This window comes from Gallus gallus, chromosome 3 (genome assembly GCF_016699485.2).
Source record: "Gallus gallus isolate bGalGal1 chromosome 3, bGalGal1.mat.broiler.GRCg7b, whole genome shotgun sequence".
NCBI lineage: Eukaryota > Metazoa > Chordata > Aves > Galliformes > Phasianidae > Gallus > Gallus gallus.
This window is the reverse complement of record NC_052534.1, coordinates 82823406-82846361: the sequence shown is the minus strand read 5'-3', so window position 1 is coordinate 82846361 and position 22956 is coordinate 82823406. Positions and strand designations below refer to the sequence as shown.

Sequence of the window (22956 nt, the reverse complement as noted above, 5' to 3'; positions counted from 1 at the left end):
GACCCCAGGAAAATAGAAATCAATGGACAGCATAAACTATCACTTTCACTTTAATCAAAGCACTTTTGATTAACCACCTACCTCCTTTAACAGTATCAACTAAGTACAAGCTTCATCTTGCACTAGTTCAGTTTCCTTGAAAGAACACTACACCACTTTGCCTTCAACATTAACCTTTCTCATTTCTTTTCATCTTTACTTTCACACTGTCTTTACCTTACCTATCCTTTCCATCTACATGGAAAAGGATTTGAAGAAAGCATTTGATGATATTTTAGCAGACTGATCTTGATCCTTTAATACCTTCACATGAAACACTCCTGTCCTTAGAAGAACTTTATAGCCAGTTAATACATAGAGGCACCTAAAAAAGCAGAGCAACTTTCAGTATTGTAACACCTTCATTATTCTCTAGAGAACAAAGGAAGTTATGAATATCATTGAAGAGTTAAATTTAGATGTCCTGACACCAAATTTAAAGTAAGATCTGGATGTGATTAGCAATTTTATCACTAGTGATGCTCTCAAAACAAGCTCCCATCCTTTGACATCTTCTGTCTCCATCATACATGCAGTTGAATTTAGCCCAGTCATGATTATCTGATAATTCAGATACTATTTGTTCAACACAATGATATTCATCCAGCAGAGCTGTAGGACAACAGGTCCTAGGACAGTGAAATCAAAAGGATCTATTCAAAAAAGTAGTCTTAGTCAAGACAAGAAACATCTGTATGTAGATTCATCAGCAGAAGTAACAGGCTTCTGTCTAGTTTGTCTACATAGCTCCTGTTGAGCATGTTATAGTATGAATCACTAGTTGTCTATATCAAAACAAAAAGGATTTGATTAAGCTAACAGAAGCAGTTCCCTATACTTCAACGAAAATATTTACAGTATATTACAACTAACATTTCTCAATTATAAAAACACTTGGCGGCCTTTGCCATTCACCCACACTACATAATACCTTCTTATGGTGAGAGATTTAAAGTATCATTATGTAGACAGTTGTGGTAGGTTTCTTACTCAAAGAGGTACTCTCATTGGGTTCATTATTCCCTTTTAAGAATGTATATATACCCTCAATCCTTTGTAAAGAGCTTCATGTGTTATTCTACAGCACTGATAATATCAGAGCATCTCATTTTACTGCTAAGCTTAAATCTAATAGGCAGTTGAATTAAAGTGTTGGTCCAAGAATAAAGTACGCAGTTGCCACTGCCTTATTGTTCAACTCCATTTAACAGTTAGGAGTATTTTTAAATGTAGGCTTTTCTCTTTAGTTAAGAGCTCCTGGAGGAAGAGGCAGTTTAGAGGAGCTCATAACTGTCCACAGTAGTGGGAACAAAATAAATGTGTAGTAATTAATTTTTCTATGATTGTGTCCACGAACATTGTACTGCAAAAGAAAAATTAAGGGAATTTTAGCTACTCACACTAATTACGGCTGCTAAAAAGGACTATCTGGAGTCAAACATGCATGACGGTGCTTACTTAAACTGATCTGTCATGATTATGGAGAAGTTCCATAGTGTAAGATATAAGTAGAGGCTGAGGGCAAAGCACTAGGTTAGGTCATTCAGAAAATTAATAGGAGAAAGGATCAAGTCTTTGCTAAAAGCCTCCTCCTGTTCACACTTTTTGAGATTTTTTTTTTTTGCCTTCAAAAATTCAGTTTATACCACCAGTTGGAGTCATCTATACCCTAGGATTCTTCAGAAGCGCCATCATAGTCGTAAGAAAGCTTCACACAGCCCCCACCCCACACATCTTCTGAATTTTTCTGTTTAAATAATAAACAAAACACACTCCCATTTCGCATTCCTATCTGGGACTTCTTTATAACTTATGGTCTAAATCTAGTCTTTATTCAGGCCAGTACAAAATCTGCATTTATCAACATCCAGATGACAGGACAACCTTAGAAGAAGACACATACCTAAGAAGCAAGGCCTGCTCAGATTAAGCCTGAGATATTTTACATGATTTTTTTTTTCCCCCCGTTTCTCTCCATATATACAGTTCAAGTCATTGCAGGTGTATGGAAAGAGCTCAGCAGATAGACTGTGCCCAGCATTTATTGGACCTCAGAAAAGCCTCATTTCTCCAATTAAGTGAAGCAGAAAATCCAGATCAAGATTATTCATAGCATGTTATACACTTGAAGTGAATGATGCTTCCTGTATCATACAAACACTTTCATGACTTTGAATCTAACAAGAGGCATATACTGTTTATAACATCACACAATCAAGGATGGAAAATGACTGAGATTAAAGCTTTCAGTTGAATCATTGTTCACTTACATTATTTACATTAAGTCCTATTAACCAGTTGAGCTTAACCTATATCACATTTTCAGTTCATTAGTACAGCTACAAAGTTCTTAATCTCATAATTAAGCCTTTTTTGACCTTAAAAGAACTGAACTGTGGACCCAGCACTTCAGCTAGCCTTAAGAACAACAATCAAATGAGGTCTTTGCCCAACTGCAAACACAAAAAATGTCTGTTTTGCATATAAGAAATATAGGCAATTCACTGCCCCAAAAGACTATTTTAAAAGCTTTACAAGAAATTCTGTATTAACCAGAACAAGCCTTTTGCACAAAGTATTGAAGCGTAATTAAGAAAAAGTGTTTTTATTGAGTTATAAGATATAGCCTGCTCTATTACAGGAAATAGACAAACCAGAAGTAGTTGTGCTATCATAGCCTATGGCATTCAGTATAAAGCAAGTTGCCTCATGAATAACATAAGGAAATAACAAGGTTTAATGTATGAAGTCAAATATATAATTTATAGATTTAATTACTAAGTCTAAATACTTGAGTTTTCTGTACTAATATTGTATTTCAACTGCCTCATGTTTCTTTGGAAGACAAAGATCTCTTTCAAACTGAACACCAGTATAAAGCAAGCATGTATAGAAAACATTCCCAATTAAATACTAACATTTTAGCAGTACCTGAGTTTTTGAGTACTAGCTGCTTAAACAAGATCAGACCTCTTCTACCACCTCAGAAATAGTGTAAAAATATAGTAGTCGTGATCTCTGCAGTATCTGAGTATTCAATAAAACTGAGCTGACTGCTATAGGTGAATCTATCAGTCAGCATAGCTATTAAAAGGTTATAGCTTTAAGAAAAAACAGAATGAATTCAGTTCAAGCAAAACAAAATACTATAAGCACTAAGACAAATCAATATTTGCACTTAGATCTAGTTCAGTGGCTTTCATAAGATAAAGCCCTAGCAGCAAAGAGGTCAATAAAAAACAAGTGCTTGCCACCCTTTCTGAAGTTCCATTACATTTGTGCTTAATATGCATCTAGTATCCTTATAAAACTACAAAGCCAGTTTCTAACTTTGATACAAATTTGACATTTTCTAGCTATCACATAGATCTGAACCAGTTCTTGCACTAAATTATGTTATCAGATATTAAAGCAGCAAATATTCCACAGGCAAGTAGTACATTTCACCTTTCTAACATAGCCCAATCAACTAGGTGAAACAGTGAACGGTTTTCATTAACAGATTTACTTACTCAATGAAGTTGAAAGTTTTTCATCTATAAGACAACCTCAGCAACCCGACTGCATACAGAACTCTACTATCACATCAGTATTCACATCTAACAAAAAAATTAACTCACCTACTTAGGTTAGGCTAGTGTAGGACAGCATGTCAATACCTTCACTACCGCTTTCCAATTAATGAAGGACAGAATGACTCAAAGATACTTAGTGCAATGATGCATGTTAACAAATTAAAGCCATCACTTCATTTACACAGGCCAACTCTTGTGTTCAGCACATCAGAAGACAAGCTTGAAGCATCAGCTATACTGTTTCCATTGCTCAAAAAAAGTTAGGAAAAAATCATAGTAGGTACTTAAAGTATTTATGAATATCACCAACTACAGGTAGAACTTAGGAAACTTATTTCTCAGCCCAATCTCACTTCCTTAAATTTAACAGCAAAGTCTGATTAAGATCAAACCCAAATTTCTCCAGAGAAGTCAAGACTAATGAGCTTATCAGTGACAGAGCATATTATTCTTCCAGCAAATACCAGCCAAGCTGAGAAGCTGCTTACAAAAAAAAAAGATCTATAAAACCTTCTTTAAGTGATCTCATTTTGAAGGACTACTATTTTACTCTTCTGAACTCTGCCACAGAAGGGTTTATTTTTAACTACAACAGTATTGCAGTTTCAATACGAGTTGAACCATTATATCGCTAAAAAAAAAAATCAAAACATCTCAAACTGCATTATGGCTAAAAGCAGCTATCAGAAATGTGAATGAACAATTTATTTCAATGTAGTCCAAAAAAAATCCATCCCTCGTGGTAGATTATATAAAACAAAAAAGAATATGAATAGAAACCTATGTACTAAATTTGAGGAGGGTATATAGATGGAAGTACACTGCAAAAGACCAAAAACTTGAGAACAGATCATACATTCAGTTAACTCCACTACTACAAGCATTTAAAATTGAACATCTTTCCCAAAAACACAGATGAAAAGAGAAGCTGAGGAGTTGCTAAGATCTTCTAGAAGTATAGTCAGGGTTCAGTAGTTACAGAATGTTGGTAAGGTGAGAAGACTTAAGAGCACTATTTATCTTTTCTATCAATTACAGTCACACCTTTTAAGTATATTAAAGCATACTCAATTCAACTTATTTACACAGAAGCTGAAAGTTTGCCAGAGAAAACAATTGAGAGCTTCAACGGAAAAGACATGAAGACTATACATCTTTAGCTGAGCTGACTTCTTTTAAAAAAAGTCAAAACAATCAAAAATTGATAGCAGCCTTATTGAAGCATCAATATTGAAACAGCTAGTGCAATTCAAATAGTTTAAGAATTGGTTACATGCAGAAGAAAAAAGGGGAAGACAATATTAGAAAATCCAGATAATTAGCTTAGTTTCTTAAAGAAATTCCCAGCTAAAGGCTGGTGTCAACGAAGAATACTATCTACAGAAACTGTCTCAAAATATCCAACATTAATGACTGCAAAGATAGGAAAAGTCAGGAAAAGCATGCCCATTATTCATCTGCTTGCTAGTCACTATTCACAGCTCCATATTACGTACAGTACAACAGCAGTTAAAAAGAGATGGTTAATAACACTGGATGTCAAAGAGAAATTAAAATTAAGAGGACTGCAGGACAATAGTCTAAAATGCCAAGGTCTTCACAGAACAGCCTGTACTTACATCTTAACTGCAGAATTTTCTCATTTGCAAAAAGGCACTGAGAATTACAGATCTTAATTTTCATTAGTACATCACAAATTTTGATAGAATATTTCCCTGAATGTTTGGATAGCAAACATGCGCTAATAGGATATTTCAGATGCTAAAATGCTAAGCTATTCACAGCCTCAGGTTTATTCTTAAGATCTTATACGTATATATTAAAATAAATAGAAGACTGATGTTACTGCAGTGCACTGTTAAACTGCTTCTACTGAAAATAATCTTTCCTTCAATAAGATGTCAGTAGAATGTTTTCTGGACATAACTATATGTCAAAGTCTCATATTAAAACAAAATCAAAGTCAAAAATTTGAGCTCCTTATTACAGCTATGCACACATTTCATATATTGCATACATAGGAAACAAGTTTCTTACCTTCAGGTGCATCTGCATCACAGTCTTTTGCTACAAATGTTGTGACATTCTTTGGCTGGCCATCAATAGTCTTATTACTCTACATAAATACATAAAATTAGTCTACACTCCGTCAAATAAACATTTTTCAGTAAATTACTAGTTCATTTTTTAAAAAAGCTTTGATGAACTTACACATTTAGAAGGATTTAGATTTTGAACCATGTCTTAAATGATAGCTTCTTATTGTAGATTAGTTTTACATTAAAAATTCTAATTATGCTTTCATTTAGAAGAAATGAATAGGTTGTGTCCTCTGAAAGCTTGTGCACAATACTTTATATCCAAAAGTAAACCTTATGTTTTCATAAACAGAATTTGGAATTCGTCTTTGGTGACAAAGACACCATTGAAGCGCTAGACTTGAATAATGATACCAAATGCAGTGACAACCTGGTTTAAGAGTCAGATGACAGCATCATTACACATAGATAACCTCCAATATACTTAGCCAAGAGAGAAGGAGCCAAGATAGGAGGAAGATGGTTTTGCAAGAAAACTACTGGAAAGTCAAACATTCCTGTTCAAACTCAAACTGCTTTACAACCCGAAAAACTGATCCTTACACTTGATTAATTAGTGAATATTCAGATGCTTTCTGAATATGCTCTACTGTACAAGGCTGTACCTTTGTCAACTAAAATATACACATGAGAACATTAACTATGGAACAACAGCGTTACTTTTAGTCACTCATGTAACCTCCAAAATCTAGTGGAAACTCACAGCTTCTTATCAATAGAAATGAAGCATAATTCAAAGTTTGGCACTATGTAAGGATTATCAAGGAATTAAGTGACGTTATACACACTATAGCCATTTTAGGCTTGTGTAGTACCAGGCAGTTTCATCAATAGCTAAAAAAACCTGGCTAGAAAATTCTTTAAAAACTAAGAATGAGCCCAATTTTAGAAGTCTGTATAAACGTGACTAAACTTGTAAACAAGAAACACATAGCATGTTACATCTTACCTGTACCAGGTATTTTTGGCTTCCATACATTACATATTGAGGGGCAAGACTGTAGATCATATAACTTGTATGAAGAACTATCAACAGAAGTATCATACAGAGAAATAAGAGTGCTTGAGGTCTAGTTTTCCCTCGTCTGATTTTATAAAGCTACAAATAGAAAACATACAAGAACTAATGATTAAAAATCAAGTTGGTTTTAAGTAAAAAAATCCCAGTTTCTCCTCTGCCTAAGTAACAAGTACAGTTCTACTGGAAAGCTGCTATAAATTCTCTTCCAGCAACGTAATTCCAGTGAGTTAAAGCAGATTTTCAAGTATATTTACATAAAGTTCTAAACATAGCTATTTAATCAAAATAATTGTACCAATGACCCAGAGTATTTATAGATCGGGAAGCTTCCTAAAACAATTCATAGTGAGATAGTAAGATAATAAATAGTGTTGCTTATCACATTTATCAAGCAGTGCTATGATTTGCCAAGAAGTACTGCATCTTCTGGCTAAGGTGTAATGTCATCTATCACTGCTTCTCTTAGCAGACAAAACCAGAGACAGGAATCATGAGATCGTATTCTTAAGTACTGAAAAAAAAAAAAACTGTGCACGATGGAGCTGCATCTTCTCCACTTTCTTCTCCAGGGAACGAGATAATCCCTTGCTGTTACCTGTAGATAACTCTACTCCACTGTGATTCCCATAGGCTCACATGAAGTGCCATATAAGAGAAAAGAACCTGGCATCTGATAAATGAAGATGACCAAAAACAGCAACAAGTTTCAGCTCATTGCCAGGACTCGCTGTCACCATTTGCAGTTTTGGGATGTCACCATAGAAAAGGGTGTCAGTAGGTAAAGGCAAGGCAGGAGCAGAAGAGGGGAAATGTTAAGCCAAGGATCACAGGTATGATTGCTATGCTGTTTTTTTAAACACAGTAATACTACTTGTATCATACTCAGATATGGCATATCACTGTACTCTTAATCAAATTAGAGAAACTTGCTTGCCACCTAAAAAAAAAGCCTTATGAACTCTGCATTCCTGATTAAGAAGTTTATTAATATTTCAGTGCATCAAAATCATGGCTTCAACTTCAAAGAGCCAGAAGCCACTTATTTCATATGCCAAAGGAGTCAGCTGTCTATTACTTAGCACAATAAGACAGTTTTGTCTGACAACTTAGCAAAACAGAGTAGCTTTCAAAAACAGTAGAATTTGCACAGTATGCTTTTAGCACTCATTACAGATACAAATAACATTTGCAGCATCTCTATATTTAAGAAGCAGTACATAACTACTCATTAAAAATATTCCATGGGACATTTCTTAAACATTAATAGTTTACTTTATAAAATTAAGTGATATTTACCCTTATCCAGAAGAACCAAATACCCATATTTCGAATCCCTGCCATTGAAGTGAAGATAAAGTACATAACAATAGTTGTAATAAGAATATAATCAAGTGGGAAAACCTAAAAACAAAAAGCATACAAGAGCTTGAAATGACAATAAAATCTTCAATTAGAAAACATGGTCTTCTCCCATTTGGATAGAAACTACTCAGATTTACCTACATCATTTTAGGTACTAAGTCATTTAAAAAGCTTTGGAAGTATCCCCAAATAGAGCTAGTATGGCTTGCTGTTAATAGAGTTTACAGTTTGTGAAACTAAGTAAGTGTTTCTCTTAATTTAAAACTTTATGCATTTTTCAGACCACAAAATACCTGCTTTTTTCAAATACTTTCAGAACAAAAAGCCCACAGCAGCAAAACTAATCTTAGAACTATATAAGCATGTGATTATTTCTGAACATACTTGTGTACAGCATTTAACAGTTAGAGATAACACTGCTGCTGAACGTAGCTTTTCCTAGTGATAAGCCATAGTGGTTAATAGTTTTTGAGACTATAAAGTAGGCAATGCTTTGTAGCAAACCATTACAGTGAGATTATGGAAAGAATTCAGGGGAGACTAAAGTACTAACAATTACAGCTTTCCCTTTTGTTAGTCTACCCATTACTGTTTCATATGTTTGTAAAATTCATGTGGAAATGTCTTCAAAATCTACTCAAGTTAGTGTTTTTTCTTATGTACATTTTATTTCAGAGTAATGCAGTATTATAACACGCCTAACAGCAAACATAGTATATATTTTCAAGGTGTAATAAATACACTGAAAAGTGAAGTATGTTTACTTCCCTTAAGGGGGATAAACAAAATCCTCAAATATAAATAGGGCATGAAAAAAGTTGTTACATGAGTTATTATGCACAGAATAACAAGTAGCATCAAACTTCACCATCATTGACACTGAAACTACATTTTTCAGATCAAAGTTGCCTCCAGCACTACCTTCCTCTTGCTTGGATGACTTTCATCAACCCAAGATCTTTATGTCCACATCCATTAACTAAAAAAAATCATCAGTAAGGAAGTTGACTTGCTTTAACAGAACACACATCTAGACAATTTTCTTTAATTATTTAAAAGTACAGTTTGTCTTTTAGCAGCTTTGATAATCAGAGGAACGTCCTTATATATCTGTACATTACCAATTAATTTACTTACTGTTTGAAGAACAGGTAGCAGCATATTCAATGGATTGGTCAAATTGGTTCCTAAAATTATAAATCCAGAGTCAAAGCCAGCTGAATGTAGAGCTTTGTCTAAACTGCAGAAATTAAGGAAAATCAGGTAAGCACTAAGGTTATCCAAGAGTTGTCTTAAATTTAAAATAGCAGCTCAAAAAAAAAGCTGAACTAAGCCTAGACATTAAGAGTTGTTCCATACTTATATAGACCCATTGCTCTATAAAACTCACTGCACTCATTCTATGACAAACTATATTGATTTCTTTATTTCCTTGATGTTTTAGTTCTTCCTTAGTTCAGGCCATATAGCTTATTTGCCCAGTCTGAAAAATTAAAGAAACTTAACCAGAAGTTTCAAGTGTTGGTAACAATCTTCATTAAAATCTCTACTTTGCAGCTGTCTGTATTACTTTCAATTCCATGAAACAATTATAATGCACATGATTACACATTATGTCATTTACTGCAAGAAGCACCTGTTAACCAGCCCAGCAAGTACCTACACACTCAGGTTCATTCAAGCACTCAGTATCTCCACAGTCTTAATTATATTTCCTTAAAGTTCATAATTTCTCTACCACATTAGAACTGTTTTCAGCAGCATGCAGTTAAACTGAGATGTGTCCTTGATTGTTTTAGTACACTTTGATTTCAATATGCATTACAATGAAAAATGCAACACTACCTATGGAAACATACCATAGGAAAGAAACTGCTCCTGAAGCAAGCCACCCTTGAACTGACTTAGATGTTAGAAGAGAGTCCATAGTTCAAGTAGTTAAGAAAAGCACTGAAATGTACTTACTTTGACAAGAAGAGAGAGACAGTGAAGAGCAGTGCCACAATGATGAAGAACACTCCCCATACAATCTAGAAGCAAAAATATTTTACAGTGAAACTGAAAATGCCTGCAGTTGATAAAATAACAAAACTTGTCTGAGTTCCAATAAAGGACTAGCAATCTCGGACTTCAGAGCTCAAGCAGTTGAAAGAAGTTTTGGTAAAGATTTGACAGAAGCACAAGAAACGCTTACTCAGGTAAACAGATTTATGTCATGCATTCAAAAAGATGATCACCCAAGATGAGAACCACTTTGGTCTAGCAGATACATTGATCTCACAGTAATGTGTTAAGTACATCCTGGGTTGTAAGATCAAGTTCCAACATCCCCTACCATGGGCAGGGACACCTTCCGGGTGCCTGAAGTCCCATCAAACATGACCTTGAACATTTTGAGGGGGCATCAACAACTTCTCTCAGCAACTCATCATGCTCTGAGTACAGAATTTCTTTAATCTAAATCTACCCTCTTTCAGGCTTAATCTTTGTCTTATCACTACACCCTTTTATTAAGTCTAGAAATATGTCAAAAAAGTGCCATTAAGAACATAGATGCTATATTAAATGAGCATAACATTCACCAGAATGCACTACCTATACTTGTTACATGGAATGGAAAACCTTCACAATATGAAGGCATTTAGGCATTAAGTACATTCCACTGCTGCACTACCACGTGCAGTACTGTGCTCCATTCTAACAAGGTACAACTATTTCTCAGTTGAGAGCTCCCTTCCATAGAGTTTAGAGGAATGCTGACAAAATCAGTTTGATGGACTGATGTGAAATTCAAGTAAGCAAGCCTATATACTAGATTCACATCTTGCTTCTACCTGCAAGTCCTCAGTCATCGCTATTGATTATTTCAAAGTAGTTTTCAAACCTTAAGTTACAGAAAGCAGCTTTCAGAGTATTTTGACTTACAGGTTTCAGTTACCAAGAAATTTACCTTTGACTTGAGAATAGGCAAGAAAATAACTACCACAGTAGTAGAAAAGTTGAGTTTCAAGAAAATATAAATGCAACTGGAATACTGCCATACTTAGATACGCTTATTTAAAGACAAATGAAGATAAAGTTAACGTTAACACAAAATAACCAGATAACTGCTCCTCTAGAGAGAGTTCTAGTACCAAAAGTACCAAAGTTCTGTATTCCTTTAGCTGCCCAAGGGAAGTCATTTAATCTGTTCAACAGTTTGAAACAAACAAAAGTCAACCACTAACCACTACACTTATTTTGCTAGCAAGTCATAAGCATAGCTAAGTGTAGAAAACTGCTACGGACCACTGTAACTATCAGCTATTGCTACTGTTTTTTTTTAGTGCTGGAAAGCTTTCTTTGGCAAGCTTTTGCTTGGAAATCTGGATCACCAATATAAAACTGCTTGATGTACAAACTAAGAACAGATTTATTTATTTAAGATCGTATCTCTCCACAGTAAACTCTCACTAGGAATTAGCTGTTCAAGACACAGAGGCTCAAAAAAAAATTAAGCTTGCATTACTTCATGAATTTCTATCAACTGTAAGCAGTAGACATATCCATACTTGCTCTGGTATACATCTTTTGAAAGAAGGCATTACACTTCAGCAAATAAACAACTGAGAAACTGTTTCTTTTCATGTTTTAACCTCAACTCCAGTCCTATTAACACAAGCCTTTTCTATCAGAAACTGAAAGACCTACAATTCTGCCTTAGTTCATTTTCTGCTTCTACAGCGCTATTAAGACTAGTAAATCACAATTAACATCAACTTACATTCATGTAGTTTCAAGGCACCTATTGACTCAGATCTTTCACATAAGAAATCCTCATGTTATCTGCATTATCCCCATACCTTATAACTTGGCCTACAGACTAATCAAGGCTTCACTTCTATTAATCAGCATATAGCCGATAAATAAATACTAACACTCAGACTCATAGGCAAGCTTGCAACTTATACAGTTTGTCTGAGTCTTTATCAGCTGATGATCAATCTGATGAAGTTTAAGAGCAGCTTGATATAACTGTACTGCTGCCTACCTAGTTTAAGCCAGTTGGATTCTCTTAAATATTTTAGATACAGCCACAAAGATTTACCAAGGGTTTTAATTCTGCTTTGTCACAGCACAAATGAGAAGGAATACAAGCCCCTGAGCACATGTTCTACTTTAAAGCAAAGGACAGTACTTGATTAAACAGAACCTCTTGTTCTTTAACAGGTCTATTTATCAACTGATACTAAAAAGCTTCGGATACTAGAACAGACAAAAAACAACCTGGGTTGCAGCCAAACAGCATACAGAGGAATTGAAGAAGGTTATTATCCAAAGAAAAAAAAGCAATCTTTAATCCATATTAAAAGAATTCAATGCTTTCAACACAAGATTAGGTTTATTTCTACACCACAGTTATTTTGCAAGCAAAAATCTCAATGCTATCACAACTCAAGCTACGTTATCATTTTCACTTTAATCAGACCTGCTCCATTGTCAGGTCACTTCCTAAAACAATCAGGTGCAGAACACTGACCCCACCACTGCCTGCACTCAAAACACATTTACTACTGAGCAGGTCGCAGATCTGCTGCCTTGCACTTACATCTCTCTCACATCAACTGAAAGCATTTGCTTGGGTCTTCTAATCCAACAGTATGTATCAAGGAACTGACAAAAAGCAGTGAACCACATTTTTATGTAAGACTGTAGACATTACAGTCACTAGTATATTGCGTGTGCTGCTTCTTGAAGTGAGTTCCTCTAGCCTCTTTGTATCACAATTTGTAGTACTTGACAACTGCAGGAATTAAGCAGTTATAAGCAGAGGAGAGTAAGAACTTTTTTATTCAAAGCTTCATTTTTATATCTCAACATACAAGATTAAAGATAAACAGCTGAACGAAAACTACAGCAAAAATTGGAGATAGGCAATCCTCAATAACAGCAGTAGAATCAAGCCACTTCTAGCTCTGAGTGGAAAGTTGAGCTGTATTCAAGTTTAATAAACCAGGTCAAATAATTGAGACGTTATTAACTGTTAATGTATTTTTCTACTTCTGCTGTACACAAAGAACTGAAGCTCTTCTAACATTATTCATCTTCCGCTTACATCATTTTATTTACTATTTATTTTCTCTCTTCAACTTCCTAAACCTTATCCCCCCAAAACCATCCTCATTAAGAGTTATGCAGAGAACTTCTTGCATCCTATCCCTGCTCCCAGAAGTCTGGGAAGCTAAACTGTTTAATCTCTGAATTCTTCAATGTTACTGAGATGATCATGGAACTTAGGGCCTAATTCATTTTGAGTAAACATGACCACGTGGGAACAGGTGGGTGCCTCTCACAAAAAGAGCTAGAATACTTGCCCTTGCCTGCCCAGTTCTTTCCTATAGTGGCGCTCATGTACCAAAGGAAAAAAAAATAATAGTGAATCAGCTTACAGTAACTGTTCCATGACTTTGAACCAATAACAAAGAAACAAACATTCAAAGGAGTAGTCATTCTCTCAGAGCTGGTGTCTATTAACATAGTAAAAAAAATTGGCAGCACAAATGTAATACAATTGATCAGTTACACTGACCAAGAAACAAAGGCGGAATTCGCAACAGTAATATTTCACTATCTGTACTGTCAGCAAGGGGCTGAGACTGCAGTGGCTGGAGGGTTGGCTTCCAATAAGAGGCCAGTTCCAGCCAGCTCCAAACAACCTCACTTCCAGGCACAGCTGAACCCAGCAGTCAGTGATGGAACCTCTGGGAAAACATTTCAGAAATGGCAAAATTTGGGAGCTGTTGGAGAGAGTCCAGAGGAGGGCCACAAAGATGGTCAGAGGGCTGGAGCACCTCCCCTGTGAAGACAGGCCGAGAGAGCTGGGCTTGTTCAGCCTGGAGAAAAGAAGGCTGCAGTGTGACCTAATTGCAGCCTTCCAGTACCTAAAGGGACCCTATAAACAGGAGGGGAGTAATCTCTTTGAAAGGGTAGATAACAGCAGGACAAAGGGAAATGGTTTTAAGTTGAGAGAGGGAAGATTTAGGTTGGATGTCAGGGAGAAGTTCTTTACTTTGAGGGTGGTAAGGTACTGAAACAGGCCACCCAGAGTGGTTGTGGATGCCCCATCCCTGGAGGTGTTCAAGGCCAGGTTGGATGGGGCCCTGGGCAGCCTGGTCTAGTATTAAGTGCGGAGGTTGGTGGCCCTGCCTGTGGCAAGGGGTTGGAGATTCATAATCCTTGAGGTCCCTTCCAACCCAGGCCATTCTGTGATTCTGTGAGAAAATGTCAGAGTAGAAAGGAATGAGAAGTGAGTAACAGCATTACGAACACCAATGCCAGAAAGAGGAAAAATGAGGAGGTACTCCAGGCACCAGAGCAGAAATTTCCCTGCAATCTATGGAAAAGGCCACAGTGGAACAGATATTCACATTTGGAGAAGGCAGCTATCTCCTTAAGGATAGAGCCTACAGAGATCTCATATGCTAGAGCAGATTCTTCTGACAGGAAAGGTTAGGTCTGTAGAAAAACTAGACTAGTTTGAAATTACACGATAACTCCATGCCATTCACTACTCACATCCTCAGGACCTTCCAAAGTCTTGATTTTGTCTGAATTGAAAGCCTACACTTTCATGTTTTTGACTTGAACTTCACGTGAGTCATTTCCAACTTGGTATATTCTGAGTTTGATACAACTTTATATAGCTTCGAGTAAAACAAATTTTATTTGCAAAATTTTCTTTAGTCCATGTCAAAAAAAAAAACATTCCTCAGGAGAATATGAAGCTCTGTCTTGAACGACAAATCGCATAATAGATACTAAAATCTAACAAAAATAATTAAGAGTTAGGAAGACAATACACAAAGACAATTAGAGAAGTTTGACTGAAGATATTAAGTTAGTGCTGTAAAAAAAAACCTCAAGTGTTATTTCTGAACATACAGGCCCTTGAATTCAATAGAATACAACGTCCAAAAACCTCACCATCCCAAACAAAGCAGAAATAGCCCTTTCCATGTCTTGTATTTGACACGAGGAGTTTCATCTGAAGTTTGAGACTTTAATGAACTCCTATGTTGATCAGGACTACTACATATGGCCATAAAAATATTTCCTTCTCTTCTAAAGACACTAATTGAAATTCAGAAGTTACACAGAGAACTCAAATACTGTAGAAGTAACAGTAAAACAGTTTTGCAAGACTTGAGACATTAATAATAGAATAATGGATGTTACAACCTTCATAGGACAGCTCTGAAAAAGAGAAAGTAAAGAAGTTTTGTAACATGCATTGAAGCGCCCCATTTTAAATTAAAATTTGCCAGGAAGAATTACTGATCTGCAGCTCTGCTTTCTTAGTCTGGGATTCTTAGGTCAGCAAGTCACTGAGAGGATAATAAGAGGATAAAACCACAAGAACAATAAAAGCCACTGGAATACCATCCTGACCAATAATCTGTAAGTAGCTAGTGATATTATAAACCATCCTATGATAATACAATGAATTATTGAAGTACTATAGACATTACATGCAGCCAACAAAGAAATCACATTTCTCAAATGTAAGGTTAATGTAGGAAGTTGAAGGAACTACTCAAACTACTTTCAATCAAAGGAAAAAATCAAAACTCTCCAAGTGAAGGGTTACAGACATCTGTTTTAAATGAAAGGGTTTGGTGTAGTTCTTCAGTTATCCACTAAGAGTTTCAAGCTGAAAGCTTTTGGACTTCAATTTCAGCTTGTTTCCATTGGTACTCAGCATTAACAGCAGCAATGGCAGAGCTAAATGCTTACAGCCATCTTCAGTTTTATAAAGTACAGGCTAACGTAATGCTAAAATTATACCCTACAGTTGGTAAGAAACACTATGTGGCAATCCTGTCCCACAGAAGTATTTTCCTTTGAAAATAGGTATATATCAACTAAGATCAAAAGACTAGGATCAAAGACTTACCACAGTGACAGTCTTTTACACAGGCTGAGTATCAAGACAGAAGTTCTACATATCTAATTTACTATTGATCAAGCAATTACTTCACAGGATGCTTAATCAAAATGCATATATGCTTGTCAACATCTCACTTCTGCTGTCTACAAGCAACTTCAATTAATATAAGCCACCTGACAGCTATCAAGAAGGAAGGATTCTTCTTCCTATTTTCACATGCCTGAGAAAAAAATAACATCTAGATTTGCTATGGCAACATAGTACAACATTTTACATTTCCTTATCATAACTTGCTTTTAAAGTTGCACCACTCTTTAACTGTAACTGCCAATGTGCAGCACAGACTACAATGCAAGCTGCAAGAAGTATCAGTCCTTTGATTTCTGTTTGCCCAATATTGCTACAAGTTGGAATTTCTGCATGCTCTGTATGGGTCATCTGGTCATAGAACGTTTACCACCTCTGTAATCCAGTCATTCTTCGCCAGAAGTAAATACATGTACAAGATATGTTTTCAACAACCTGTTAGTCATACAATTACCCTTAACAGGACTGTAAACAGGCTTTAGCCTGCAGGGATCTATTCAAAGTGTCATTCTATTATTCCACACAAGATGTCTATCTTTCTGTAAACACATAATAAAGGCAAACTGACTTTGAGAATTGTTGACGCATGTTATTCTGAATAGGTCTTATATGCACGCATTACATATACCATTTTATCCACATACATAGGTTACATAAAGCCTTTGACAGATAATATACTGGTAAACTGGGTGCAGGTGGCAAGGTTTCACCAGCAGGGGACTACACAAGTGTACTCTAAGAAATAGGTTAGAAATTGCCTTATGATGGATACAGCTTGTTCCAACAGATCCACAGCAGGACACCCTTATCGTGTTGCAGACACAGTGGAAAAAAAAAGCTCAGTCAGTGCCTGGCAGCCATAAGAAACTACCACATGAAAAGAAACCAAAGTTGGTGATCACAATACTCAAATCAGCAGCTATTTAGTTTTTTCATAGTGAGTGTGTTGGGTTCTTTTTTCTTTGTTTTTAAGAGCTGCAGAACAGAAAGCAGAATTGAAACAAAGAGACAAACAGAACTTCATGTTGCAAGATTTCTCTTAAGTGAGAAGGCTGAAGGAGTAAAGAGTAGCTATATTCCATCTTCAACACCATATAATCCAGTCAAGGAACCTTTTTCATTACAAGATAGCAAAAGGTGATTAAAATAAAGCATGTGCAAGTCTGATCTGGAAGTAGTTCAAGTATTAATGCTTTCTATTCTGTCAATAACAGTTATCAAAGTAAAAGCTGAACAAGCTGACAAGAAATAACAAAGCCCCTATTAGCTCCAACCAAACTAAACAGCTTAGGCAAGCATTCAATCTTATATTTTAGTGATTAAGTGGCTTGGCTTCTTACAGTTTTACATTCTGCAATATTAAAAATATCACTTATGGCTACACAAGGCTATAGCAGCTATACATGCCTATATTTCTCATGCCTGCATTTAAAGGCTTCAAACAACACAGGAATATTGTCTGTAAAATTAGATAGCTAATTTTTTATTTAGATGTATATTATTATAATGCTACATGAACATAGAACTTAGTACATCTACTTCCTGTAGCACTGTCATGGTGGTATTATATTAATAAGCAGGTGATATTCAGCATGGTAATTGATGAACTTCATCTGTAATTTGAGGGCTGCTCCAAAAGTAATGTTTGCTATTTTATTACATCAGCCCACAATGTCAGAGGCAGATGTTGGTGATATAGCAGTACAAGCTGAACATTCCTACCAGTATTCCATTACATTTTGTTGCTATGCAACAGATGGCAGCAGAGGGGCAGCCTGGCAAAATGATGTCTGACATGGAAGTGTATATAAAGCAAAGGTGTGACTGAATTCTTCCATGTAGAAAAATTGAAACCACTGACATTCACTGACACCTAATGAACATTTAGGGAGATCTAACAGCAGATGTGAACACAGTGAAGCAGTGGGTGGTGTGTATCAGTAGTGGCAACAGTAGATAACCTCTGCTGGTGCACTAGCACAGTTCTTTTTTTAAACATATGCACAGCAAATATGATCTTATTCATCATTGGAAAAATGCATAGCTAATGGTGGCAACTATTTTGAAAGTGTTTTGTAGTTGAGAAATTGCTCTATCAGACAGTGCTATCCTGTTCTTTCTACTAGTTGTAGTTAGTTGAAATTTCCACAGAAATAAATAGGAGGCATTACTTTCAGAGCAATCAAAAGAAGGGAGCCGAAAGCTATTACATGCAACTTAACACTCAAAAAGTGTAACAACATTTTACCTTCAGAGGTCGGATAGCTTCACAGAACTTCAACCACCAACTTTTCTCAATGGTTTCCAGATGCCTCTCTCTCCTTCGAAGCGTCCTTAGTCTCTCTTCTAGTTGTTGAACAGCTCGTCTATCCCTTGATGATAGAGGTCGACCATCTCTGCACTAATCATCAGAAAATTAGTGCAAGAGATCAGGGAACACTGAATCAATGGAACAAATAGACTTGATACCTTGCTTAGTGAATTAGAGCAATTCACTTTTGACATCAAATTCATACAATGAAGTTTGGAACTAAACAGAGGCACAATCTTAACCGTAACTCATAAATTACGGAAAATTAGTTTGTACTAATGACTACATGAAAATATAGAAATAATTAGAACAAAGATGTCCTACCTCCTAATTATCTTATAAAATCTAGCTAACAAAAGGTACCGGCAAACTTCTGTAATACAACAGTCTGCAAAAAGCAATAGTTGACTTTCCAGGGGTTTATTATTCTCATTATTTCAGTTAAGAGAGGTGCCTTTGCCTCAGCCATACAAAACCTACAGCTTTCCAAGTTATACCACAGAAAGCTACTTTTTAAATTTCATTACACAATACCCATACAACATTTAAGGGATCTTAAGTGCTAATGTCAGAACCATTTCAACACTGCTGAGAGTCCACTATTACAATTCACATAACAGCACATACAGACTACCAGAATTAAAGTGATGGGGTGGAAAAGACTAAGTTACAATAAACCATGACTCAGGATTGTGAAGATCACTAATCAAACTGTTATCTGAAGTGGGTTGGGAGAAGGGTGAGGAATCTTGTACATACAGGAAAAAAATCTTCCTTGTTAAGATTGTGCTCTCTGCTTTTTAGAACGTCAGTGTTTTATATGATTCCCAACACCTTAGTGAGCTGCAAAAGCCATCAGTGGTTTACAGATAGTATTACATCCTGAAGAGGTTTAGGATTCAGAACAGATTTCCATTTGTATACATTCCACAAATAAATGTTTTATAACAGCAAAGCACATTAACTGGGAAGCAGGAATATTTGGAGCTGTTACTTATTCATAAAGATGATTAATATTTTGATGAATCTTTTGATGGTAGCTCTATATGGCAAGTATCCATCACTGACAACTACAGTGAGTAGGTGCTCTAACTGGTAGCAAGCTAAGTAAAGTTAGTATTTAAAGTTAGTATTATAAACCTCTATAAAGTATGCCTTCCATATATCTAAGCAGGACTGGAGAAGTTTAAGTTTAGCTCCTCAGCATCGTTATTAGCAAGGTACAAATGACTGAGCTGGTGGACAAAAAAAATACCATTGATCTCTACTAGGCAACTAACTATATTGTTTCAAAATAACTCAAAAATAGCAAGCTAATCACTTCTCGCCTGCTAGTTTTGTCTAGAACACAAATTTACCTAATATGACTGTAAACATGTAAACTAATCAAGAAAAAGATACTTAGGTAACTGAGAACAGAAAAGTTGATACCTTTGACTTAATCCGTAATATTCGTTGCTCCACTTCTTCAATATCTTCAGTGTTCTCCAAACGTTCATAAGCTGCACTGGTAGTTCCTTTAATCAAGTTTAGAGGCAATGCTGACATACCATAAGCCTAAAGTAAAGAAGACAGACACTCATGTTTTCTGCTGTATGTTTTCACCTGTTAAGCCTACTGTATGTTGTAGCCATAAGGTATCACTAGTTTGTTCTCTCCCATCCACAATCACATTCTAAAACAATCAATTCTGTTAATTTTTGAGCAAAACATTATAAACATTATGCAGGTTCCAGAATCCCTTGGAATATTTTAAGACTTTCTATAAGCATAACCTACTGAAAACTTCTGAAGTTAACTCCTGGTTTTTTTTTGTCAAAAACATCAACTATTTAATTCCACCGTCATTACACAATAAGTATCTGCCAATGAACTCAAAGTTCACTTTTGCTCTGCAAATAACAATACTCCATAGTTTCAAGCAAAGTTTCACCAAATATTAAAAACATTTTCTTATAGGCTTGCGAGTCAAGTTAAATTTCATTCCCCTTAATTACAAAAGGCAACTAACAACTCCAGTTCCTATATTAAAGCTTCTTAAGTATAGGAGCTATATATAAACACACTGGAAGACAACTTCTATCACAGGCTAGTTACAGCAGGAAGCAATTTCAAGCTTTATAAAGCATTTTGATTTGAACACAACTATACAACCACACAAAAGTCTACATCTAAGACTAAGATTTCAGATTTTGAAATGAATTCAACTTTGACTAGACTCAGCTCCATTGGGAAATCTTGGCCATGCACATGGACAGCTGTAATATTCTTTGATAACAAACTACTTTGCCATCTAGATGAGCTGAAAAGCAGCCTTCCCCCCCCCCCCCCCCCCCCCCCCCAAGCTTTCTCTTATCTAGGCTTCCATTTTCCAGTTTCTAAAACAGAGGCATTAAATACTGACTTTATATGACTTTAGAAGTGCCAGATACAGTGGAGTAATCACCTCTCTATTGTCTATGGCATTGCTGATGTAGCCCAGGACACTGCTTGCTTTTCTGCTGCCAAACCACCAGCTAATGTTCAGCTGGCTATTCACAAGGACTTGCAGGTCCTTTCAGCAGAACCACTCCCCTGCCAGTCAGATCTCACCATGAACTTATGCTGTGGGAAGACTGGGCTAACGAGCACCTGCTTATGCTTCCCACCTATATATTTGAGGGACATGTCCTGTCTCCACAGACCACTGAAAAGAGGTTGGCTAAGGGGAAACAGCCATAAACTAGAGCATAGGAAGTTCTGCATTAATGTGAAGGAACTTCACAGTGAGAGTGATGGAGCACTGGAACAGGCTGCCCAGAGAGGTTGTGGACTCTCCTTCTCTGGAGATATTCAAGACCTGCCTGGACACCTACTTGCACAGCCTGCTGCAGGGAGCCTGCTTTGCAGAAAGGTTGGACTCAATCTCTGGAGGTCCCTTCCAACCCCTACAATTCTGTGATATTGTGGCCTCTTGTTCTAGCACACCTTCCTCCTATTTGATGTACTCAAACCCACTAAGTATACTTAATCTCATCATCCAGATCATTAATGAAGACAGTGAATAGTATAGGATCAATATCAACCCTAGCAAACACCACTCTTGTCTGGCTGCTTGAGAATTTAGGTTAATATATAAGCACTCCATCTTAATTCCTAACCAGGATGGAGGTTAAGTAAAGCCCTTCTGTGGAATCCAAACCATATCCAATTGGAGCCAAATAAATTCAGTATGCAGAAACAGAATTAGTGATTGCTATGACAGTAGGTCTACATAATTTTACAAAATAAGACTAGAAACAATTTGATTCCACCAGAAAACTTCCATCTGTTCTTCAAAAAGGTGCTACAGATCCAGACATTGGAATATAGATCAGAATTCTAAATTTAAGCCTACATTGCTAAAAAGCCAACAGCAAATGAAGGGAATGCAATCGTTTTGTTCCCAATGTAAATTATATACTTAAACATCAAGCTTACTCTAGGTATAGATACTAACAGACAGATGATTACCAAATTCCCTAATCATCAGGGGGAAGGTAAGACATACTGATCCGTCAAGATATCAATATATAGAATGAAGGACAGAAGAACAAGTCATCTTCTGATCTTCTGTGGTATATCAAGTCTCTGTTGGATCTGCTAATTCCGTTTCAGGGACGCATTTCTCTTTAGGCTGCAGAATAAGTACAAGTCTGCCCTGAACAAAGTTTTAACACTCACAAGCTGATGTGAATTTACACTCGTATTTTGATAGAACGCGGTTAGTTCTTGCCATACATATGCCACTGAAACAAAAGTTTCTAGGACTTTAAGACAACCTATGCCTAGAAATCAGATGAGAAGAACTGCCCTAAAGAGTAAAGATGAGTAAGCAGTCATCCAAATAGAACCAGTAATTACAGCATACATTTGCATTATTTCCACATTAGTTCTTCAAAGTGAACTGAATCTTTTCTTAAACACGGTTCAAACTTGACATCTGATAATACATGCTGTAAGGTTAGGTCTTGCATGTCTATGGGTGCTACCAAAGCTGTTAAATAATGCCTGATTTCACTAAAACCTCATTTTAAAGCAAGGGAGAAAAAAGAAAATCACAAAACTAAGTTTATGGCTAAAAATAATTCCAGAGAAGATTCTCTCCTATTGAGCCCCCACAAATGATTCATGTAAGAGAAAACTTCTTTTGGTCTGCTTAAGAGCTAAAAAAAAGTTTAAAACTAACAGCTTACTAACCAGAAAGTACAGTGAGGCACCAATGTTAAAGAGCCATTTCACTCTGATTTGGTAGTCTGCCCACAGCTAATACATACTACATCTTTAAATAGATGAAGTTTAATATATTAAAGTTTCATAGATTCCCTGAAGTAGGTGGCCTCCAGCTCTAACAGAGATGAAGGAAGAGTAACTTATACAAAAGAAAACTTAGATCACCTACCCTCTAAACACAAATCTAAGCAGTGAAGAATTTTGAAGACAGTCTTGTCTGTTATTCAGAGAAGTGATAGCAAGTTCAAGATCTGAATTTGCAATGAAATCTGTATTCACAGTAG

At 36.1% G+C, this 22956-nt stretch overlaps 1 protein-coding gene across 2 annotated transcripts in view; it reads right to left on the bottom strand.

Moving 5' to 3' along the window:
- LMBRD1 (LMBR1 domain containing 1) overlaps window positions 1-22956 on the bottom strand; it is a 66066-nt gene that overhangs the window by 9002 nt on the left and 34108 nt on the right. For both annotated transcript variants that reach the window (XM_015284746.4, NM_001006413.2), the window contains exons 8-14: window positions 19853-19978; window positions 18359-18511; window positions 10062-10126; window positions 9234-9336; window positions 8031-8135; window positions 6663-6812; window positions 5652-5730 (exon numbers count right to left, since the gene is read on the bottom strand). In XM_015284746.4, coding sequence (XP_015140232.2) covers window positions 5652-5730; window positions 6663-6812; window positions 8031-8135; window positions 9234-9336; window positions 10062-10126; window positions 18359-18511; window positions 19853-19978 — 781 coding nt within the window. The remainder of the gene's footprint in view (window positions 1-5651; window positions 5731-6662; window positions 6813-8030; window positions 8136-9233; window positions 9337-10061; window positions 10127-18358; window positions 18512-19852; window positions 19979-22956) is intronic.